The sequence below is a fragment of the Halyomorpha halys genome, unplaced genomic scaffold, assembly GCF_000696795.3.
Source record: "Halyomorpha halys isolate HHAL.00 unplaced genomic scaffold, Hhal_1.1 Scaffold245.1, whole genome shotgun sequence".
Taxonomy (NCBI): domain Eukaryota; kingdom Metazoa; phylum Arthropoda; class Insecta; order Hemiptera; family Pentatomidae; genus Halyomorpha; species Halyomorpha halys.
This window is the reverse complement of record NW_027106223.1, coordinates 210,470-219,709: the sequence shown is the minus strand read 5'-3', so window position 1 is coordinate 219,709 and position 9,240 is coordinate 210,470. Positions and strand designations below refer to the sequence as shown.

General features: G+C 29.4%; 1 protein-coding gene across 3 annotated transcripts in view; it reads right to left on the bottom strand.

Moving 5' to 3' along the window:
* Positions 1-9,240, bottom strand: part of Ire1 (serine/threonine-protein kinase/endoribonuclease Ire1) — a 39,767-nt gene continuing 30,527 nt past the window's right edge. For all 3 annotated transcript variants that reach the window (XM_067044594.1, XM_067044596.1, XM_067044595.1), the window contains exons 14-16: positions 8,516-8,657; positions 7,411-7,602; positions 1-3,773 (exon numbers count right to left, since the gene is read on the bottom strand). In XM_067044594.1, the coding sequence (XP_066900695.1) occupies positions 3,318-3,773; positions 7,411-7,602; positions 8,516-8,657 (790 nt within the window). In that variant the 3' untranslated portion in view covers positions 1-3,317. The remainder of the gene's footprint in view (positions 3,774-7,410; positions 7,603-8,515; positions 8,658-9,240) is intronic.

Below are 9,240 nucleotides of genomic sequence, written 5' to 3'. Positions count from 1 at the left end.
ATTTACAATACAAAGTAAATCATATATAGCAAATCATGAAAATATTATTTTGTCAAAAATAAAAAACAATGATAAAATTAATGCTAAATGTACTATAAGATAACATTAACATTGCTAAAACAAATTAAGACTTATATATAAGTACAATTTATAATATGTATGCACAGGGTACTATATATTTACTATTTAATCCAAATTATAAACAAAAGTTTAAGATTTAACAAATTTTATTTTGGTTTAAGTATTTCACCAATAAAATAAATATCTAACATTCAGGAACAGAATATTGTCAGGTACATAAAAACTAAATGTTATTTATTAACAGTGATATCCCCCAACAACTATAACAAATCCGGTCAAATATCTACTAACACAAGTGTGATTATAGCTTTGTGATCTCTACTAGAGTGTATCACCACAAAACAAAACATTTTATTAATAACACTGGTAAAAATATAACAATATATTTAATTACAAAATAAAAGATTAACAATAAAACCTACAGAGAGCAAAATATAATTTTTCTGCATATTCTGCTCTATATAATTGCTCTGCTATTCTGCATATCTAGCAGAAAACTGCTAAAATTAAATTAAATTCAAAAATATATAAATATGCAAGGAACAAATAGGTTTCCTTTTTATTTTTTAAAGACAAAGATATGGTTTTCATTTTGTAATCACAATAGATAACTTTACAATGTATAATACAAATACTTAAATCAATAATCATGCACACTTAATCTAAAATTGTCTTCTTTCATTATAAAAATAATTCAAGTTGTTTAAATGCAACAACACTCTTCAAACATAAAATATTAATTACTCACTGCTTTATCTGGCGAAAAAATAATTTGTGAAACTACTCATTTCAACGCTGTGTATAAAAGAAGAGATCAGTTATGAGTATTAAAATCTCATCGGTAGCTCCTTATATCAAGAGCTTAAATTTAAAAAAATAAATCTGATTTTTTTTTATGGAACAAAATGTCTTATAACCATTATTTGGGGTGCTCTTATGATTATTAAGTAGAACTTTACAATAAGAATAAGAATATTTACAAGAAACTCGTAGTTATACTTTTAATTTATTTTATTTGTAATAACTAATTTACAAAATGTTAAATAAGTAGTTAAACATTACAATAATGGAAAAAATGTCATAATTAAAGACCATCGTATTGACAGGTACATTAAAATACTCGTATCTAACAAAATTCAATTCATAAAAATGGATTTTATATAAATAATTTTTAAATTTAATTCGAGCACCAACATATTTTAGATCTAGTAGCCGGTAAAAGTGTTTGTGTAGTACTGAATTTATTCAACTTGACATATTCCTAGGTATGACTGTTTCGAGAACAATAGAATGTGTGTTTTGTGAATTAATTTCATTCCAACTCTGTATTTAATCTCATACAGAGACTAGTAGATGAAAAATATTAGATAGGTTAGGTAAGGTTTATTGAAGAAGTTTTTCTAAAATTTGAATTTGAATAGACATGTTAACACAGTACAATATTTACTATTTAATAGATGAATTCTATATATCTAGTGTTCAGGGAAAATATTAGTTATAACAACCTTATCAAAGGTTGTTAGGTTAGGGAAGGTTCACTGAGGAAGTTTGTCTTGAAAAATTCACAGACATATTAACATAGAATTAAAACCTATCTAATAGATGAGTTCTATAAATGTAGTGTTTAGACATCTTCTTATATTTAAAAAATTAATCTTTGACTGAAAGAATAACTGACAATATCACAATTATACTTTGCCAAAAAGTACTTGATAAAATATGCAGAACAAATAATGTGTCTTTTTTATTGTATAAAAGGAAGATGGTTCGGGTACAATCAAAAGAACTTAAATAATGATTAAACTATTTATAGTGAGCCAATGTTTCGCCCAACTTGGCAGTGCAAAAATAAATACCAAAAAACAAAACAAAAATAAGATAATAGATAAAATGAAAAAAAGAAAACTAAGGCGTGGCTTAAAATAATTTAAAAATATGTGAAAATTTATGTAAAAATGAACAATGCAAATTAAAGAAAATTAAAAAAAAAATAATTAAATTATATTATTTCAAAATTTTTTGAGACAAGGTAATTATTTATTAAATGAAAACAAAAATTGTATCCGATTCTGTCTCAACACTTTATTTCTCACTAGTCCAACGTTTCGGCCATTCCAGCCATCTTCAAGGACATCTTCAATACAAAACTCCTCCTCATATTAATTCACAATTTCTATTGCAGGCTATTCTGCCCAGGTCATTTTCTTCATTCTAATTTTAAACCTATTTATTTTAAATTTAAAACCATTAGCATTTATTTTTCTCTATAAAATTATCAACAATATAAAATACACCACCATATAACAAACTATTTATTAAATAGTTTAAATATTAAAGATAAATAGTTTGTTATATGGTGGTGTATTTTATATTGTTGATAATTTTATAGAGAAAAATAAATGTTAATGGTTTTAAATTTTAAATAAATAGGTTTAAAATTAGAATGAAGAAAATGACCTGGGCAGAATAGCCTGCAATAGAAATTGTGAATTAATGTGAGGAGGAGTTTTGTATTGAAGATGGCTGGAATGGGCGAGACATTGGACTAGTAAGAAATAAAGTGTTGAGACAGAATTGGATACAATTTTTGGTTTTATTTAATAAAAAAAATAATAATAATTTTTTCATATATACAAGGTACATCTTATTTTTATTTTCTTTAATTCACTTTATTCATTTTTCTATAAATTTTCACATATTTTAAATCATTTTAAGCCACACCTTAGTGTACTTTTATTTCATGTTATCTATTATCTTACTTTGTTTGTATATATTTTAGTCATGCAAAGTTTAACGTGGGTGAAACGTTGCCTCATAATGAATAGTTTAATTACTAACTGATTTATTTTTACCGTACCCTTCTCCATTTTCTTTTTATATATTACACATAGTCAATCAACGATCTTCTTCAATACACTTTTTCCGAAATAAGGTTGCACTTTTTCCAACCATTGTCTTGATTTTATACTCTGTCAGTAACAAGAATTTTACAATACCACATCACAGAAATGATTTAATTCAGGTCTAGTACTCATTATCATAAAATTAAAAAACTGAATTTAAGTAATAACAATTAGTTTAAAATTGGAATACTGTTATCAAAAACAAATTTAAAATTTAATAGTAATTTTCGAAGACATCCATACCCACAATATCAGAGATGATTTAATTTACATTTTTCTAAGCTTGATGGACAAATTAATTAAAAAAGTAATATTAAAATATTGATCAATGTCTTACATCTGTGACGGCGATAACTTCCACGTAACTGTTTTATTTTCGGGATCTCTGACATTACGAGGTCTCCATGCACCAGTTAATTCACCATTTTTAATCCAAATTTCTCTGCTTTCCTCATTGACATTTTTTTCTTTATTAAGATTCCGTAAAGGGTCGGCTTTTGTCCTCTTCCTCAACTGTTTATTAGGAGATTTCTTCATTTTTTGAGGTTCTGCCAAGGCTACTTTAGGTTCTAACATCCACTGAGGTATTATGTCTGTTTTACAACAAGAAAATACAAAATCCTTGTCGTAATAAGAAGCGAACGAGACCTCTTTCTGAAGGAATTGCATAGAAGACCACACATGGTAAAGTAGATTAGGAAAACGAGAAAGCCAATAGTCTACATAAAGCTCAGGGCTATCGCCCAACAACTCTTGGGCTGCTTTAGAGAGATCTCTGTAGTGATGTCTCTGAAAGAAAGATGAACATAACAATATTATGAAATGGGAACAATAACAATAATGTTAATTAAATAAAGTTAGAAGTAAAAATGTCAAATAGTGTCTTTAAGTAAGCCTGGGACTGTTTGAATAATGTTATTATTATTATATGGGCAACAGACCATGGAGGCCTAAGTCCTCGTGCTACATATTTCCTAATACATCGCGCGTTTCTTGATGTGGTTTTTTCACAAGGTGGGTTCGTCACTCTCACGCCTATTTTGTGAGTGCCACCCTATTGGCTAACGGGCCTCACAAATGCTCGGGGGAGGTTGTCAGTGAGTTTTTGTGCTTGAAAAAAGCCCGGGTGGGACCGGGATTCAATCTGACAACCTGTGGGTTGGTAGACTGGCGCGTTATCACGCTGCTGTTAAATATGCATAATAAAAAATAATAAATATGCCCTAGAGAGTGTACAAATGTGTTTTCTAAATCTTTGTTTTTAGGAAACAGGTATCTTTGGTGAAACACCATATGACTCTTCACTTGTAATTACTGGTCTTGATAAACATTCAAGCAGAAGATTTAATTGCGATATAATTTTGTTAATAAACTTTTATATATATTGTCAGTTGTCCAGATATTCTCCAATATTTTGACATTCATGTGCCATCTCATCAAACCAGGCAACATTTGACTTTTGGTAAAACTTATCACAAACAAAATTACATCAACTTTTCCAATTTACGACGGATCAAACACAATGTCAACAAATTACCAAATGATATTAATTTATATCACTTGAGTTTATCTCAACTAAAAAGTAAACTTCACTAATCAAAATTTCGAATAAATCAAACAACTTTCTATAATAATCACTCGTTACTCTTGTTTCTATTGTACTGTTTTTAATATATATTTCCAATGAACTTTTATCTTTGTATTTTTTTATTATTTTTATCTATATATCGTTTTGTATTTATTTTATTGAATTAATTACTTTGCCTGTATGCTTCAAATTTCAATTAATAACATATTTATGTATGTATTTGTAAGTATATTAATGTAAATAACTCGTATGTATTTGTATTTTTATCAATGTAAATAATGTTTGTGTATTTGTATTTTTATTAATGTAAATAATGTGTATTAATATTAATGTAGATAATTTTCAATTTTTGTATAATAGTAACTAGGTTTATCCCTTTTTAAATAAAAGTGATTCTTTTATCTCCTTTCTAAATATTTCTTTATTTTCAAATTATTTACGCTACACTGACGTTTTGTAGTCCTCCTCCATCTTTAAGGTACTTCCTATTATAACAATAATATGCTGTCTCCTTATGTCTAAAATTCAGAAATTTTACTTGGGGAAACCACTAGCTATCTATCACTATCATTTGGTATCTTTATCACACTCAGAGTTGATACCAAGATACAAAAAAAGATACTAAGTAGATAGCTAGTAGTTTCCTGAAATATTTTATAGTTTAAAAAAAATAAATTAAGTAAAATTTATGGATTTTAGACGTAGAGAGGTGGAAGAGACAGAATATTATTGTTACAATATGAAGTACCCTGAAGACGGAGGAGGACCTCGAAATATCACCAAAGTCTAAATAATTTTAAAATAAACAAATATATTTATTAAATAAATTATCGATAATTATATAAATAAGTATTTTGAAAATAATGATAAATTGATTTAAACTTCCCTCGTTTAAAACCCTTCTATTTGATTACCTCTTACTTCACCAGTCTAATCCAATATAGCACAGATATTATGTATTGGGTGGTAAAATAAGTTCATAACGTTTTTCAATATTTCAATTTAATCCTCTCTATGTTTATAACATCATGTTTACTCGGTCAATAATGTTTACATATCCTAAAAAAAGGATTAGTTAAGGTGCTTTTATGCATCAGTTTCAACCAAGATTCCTTATTTTTAAGTGGTATTTTGCTTGCACAAAATGGAAGAGAAAAAATTCATTTTCGTAATTTAATGATTTTTTATTTCCGAAAAGGAAAATCTGCTGCACAGACAGTTAACAAAATTTGCAGTGTGAATGGCGATGATGCCTTAGGAGAGAGCACCGTTCCCAAGTGGTTTGCTTGGTTCAGAACCGGAAATTTTGATTTGGGGCACTTGGGTTGTCCTTCAACTGGTGATGACCAAATTCAAGCATTGGTCACAGACAACCCTCACTCTATGACACGGGATATCGTAGAACTGCCCAGTTGAAACAATTTAAGGCAGCGGTCAAGCAAAAGTGTTCAGCATTGGCTAATAGCAAAGGTATAGTTTTCCATCACGATAACACCCATCCTCACGTGTCTTAGCAGACCAGGCAGAAATTATTGGAGTTTGGCTGGGATGTGATCCTCCAATCCCCTTACTCACCAGACCTTGCCCCATCAGATTTTCACTTATTTTGGGCCCTTCAAAACTAAATAAACGGGAAATACTTAAATTTGCTCGAGGACTGCTAAAAAGATATAGAGGAGTTCATTGCACAAAAATCTGAGAAGTTGTAGGAGGATAGAATTAAAAGATGGCAACATATAATAGATCAAAATGGGTCATATATAATTGATTAAAAATATTTACAAGAATCTGAAGTTTTTATTGAAATCGCCAGTATAAAACGTACAAAATTATACAAACTTACAACCCAATAATTACCTTTTTTTTTATGTATTTAGTCAGTAAGTTTTTTAATTTATTTATTTTTTTCTTCTCTGTATATAAGTTATAATTAAGTGTGGCCACATGGTTTTTTCCTCCGATATATATGTTATAAAATTAAAATTATTTTTGTAATTGTCCTAAAGGGACCTAGTCCCAGAATAATAAAATATTTTTCATTTCAAACTAAAAAAGTGTAAACTGTATAACTGGAATCTCAAGGGACCTACAATTTTTTATCACTTGAGGCTTTTCATTTACCCACTTTTCCAACAAAGTAATTTTAAAATGATAGTTTTCTTATCTATAGACTGTTCTGCAAATAGAGGTAAAAATGAACATATGACATTTTGTTTTTGAGCCTGACTGTACACACGCAAGCACCTTTTCGTGAGATTGGTTATTTGGACTCAAAGGAACTCGAAACATGTATTTCTGCTGAAAACTCGAACTGAAAATTTTTCACAATTGCAATACTTCCCCTAACTGCATATTTAATACGCAGGCAAGTGAAAAGAGGTTTATGAGCTAAGCTTGCCACACATGGCAGTTTCCCAAGATGTCAGATTCCAGAGACCGCAGAGCATGCTCTTATGAAGCACTGAGAGCCAAGATGATAAGGGAGACAGGGATCTACGTTCTGACGAAGTCAAAAGTTAAACAACAGCTGATGTGACCAATGAGAGCTACCAGTACTAAATGGACTTTGTGTACGAGTGGAACGAAGATGTTGGCTCCACTCACTTCTCTCTAGGTAGGAGACAAGATCCTGCACCAGTGAGGCCCCCGGACAGGATAGAAGTACGATGGATAGAAAAGTAAGCTATTGAAAAAATAATGTAAACTCTTTTGATTGTAGCAATGGATTGTAACCCACTGCTGTAAATACCCACATTGCCTAACAGACAGGGTAGGGTTATCAATAAATAATAATAATAATATAGGTAAGTGAATGTAATAATACTAAAACAGACTGACCTTGTTTCTGAAGGCTCTGAGCAAATCTCTCAGGCTGTCCCCTCGGTAGGACCTGTACTTCCCAAGGTCTTCGATGACTTCTGGATCAATGAACTGCCTCCAGTCATCGCGCCTAGCAACCTCGCCACCTCGTTCCAATTCTATCAATACCTCACTCTCTACGCTCTCCTTTTCGATCCTGTCACTTATATCCTGAGCAACAATAACATAACACTAATCAATCCATAATGTTACAGTATTGATAATACCCTAAGTTATAGTGGAAGTACTGTGGTTGACAAGTTGCTTGAAAATTTTTATTAAAGAATTATTTCGATAAAACTATTTTTTTATTATTCCCTTAATTTATTTACTGAAAATTATTCTTTTCATGTATATTTCTATTGAGTATGCAATTAGCTATATTTTAAGATTAATGATTTTATTGATTTATGATATATTGTTCGATATATATCCAGGAAATTAGTTTTTCAAGTGGGTGAGCGAAAGCAGTTGATAAGATTTATATCCGACTATGTCTCTACACTAAACCCCAAAGTTTTCTTTAAATTTAGGCTAAATTTGTCAAACTGTTTTTAAAATGCATACATAAAACATAATATAAATACATGTACAGTGGATACATATAAATTCTTTAACTAAAACTAACCTAGCAGATGGGTACTTTATTTTCGGCCTTTAATGCAAAACAAACTTTGAAGGGGATATTTCCATGCATATTTCTTCCATTAGGTAGTCGATAAGTTTGAACTGAATAGAAATTAATAGGCAGACAGGATTTATTTTATCTAATACATAAAAATAAATATTTGTTTCTTCATACTATAAGCACTGGCATACCGTTCATCCGATTGTTAAGGTTGCTTTTTGCTAAATGTTCAGGATTTTCCCATGGAGGTTACAGGATACTCCGATTGTTTTAGTAAAACAAAGTTATTCACAAAATTAAGGACTCATGGGAACTCTATTTCAGTTGAAAACTCAAATTAAAATTTTTATGATCATAATACTATATCCCCTTACTATTTATTATATTATGTAAATGAAAGTAAAAACATAAATGCTGGGTTTAAAAAATAATGTTCGCTATAAATCAACAAGATACCTGAAAGAATAGAAGGACGAAACCCTTGGCCCAGAAAGCAGGATGCCTTTTGACTACAGTAGCCGAAGGCCTGTCCAAAGGATTGCAACTGATCATCTTCAGAATAAGTGACTTCCATAATTCATCACTTATATGTGTCATTCTGGAAAATTCAAATACAATAACACTTTAAAACAATATATATTACTTAATCTAAAGATTAAAATAGTAAAAGATAAAAATATGCCTGGTCTTATCATAAAGTTTCTAGATTTACAGTGTAATCTCGGCAATACAAATTAATTGCTGCAGGAGGTATTCGGCTTACAGAAAGTATTAGGAAAAATGGTCTAAAAAAATTCAACAATATAAATGTAAATAAATATTTTTATTTATTTTTTTTTTTACATATTTTATTGAAGTAAAGATCAGATGTAATAAATTTGCTGGTATTATACTATTGTATTGAAACAGAAAGTAGTAGGGAAAATGGTGTAAATTAAATTCAACAAATGTAATGTACATATTTTATTTAATTTATTTAAATTTTTTTTTTTACATATTTTATAGGAAATTTGACAATTTGAAGTTTTAAAAAGTCAATTAATTTTTTTTATCAGACGTTGTAAGAGAAGGACTTGCTGCCACGGTATATCATTCTCTGTTGCCCATTTCAGAGGAGAGTGATCGAAAAAATTTATGACTTTTTTTTTCTTTTTTATACCCAGCTACTACTAATTACTAGA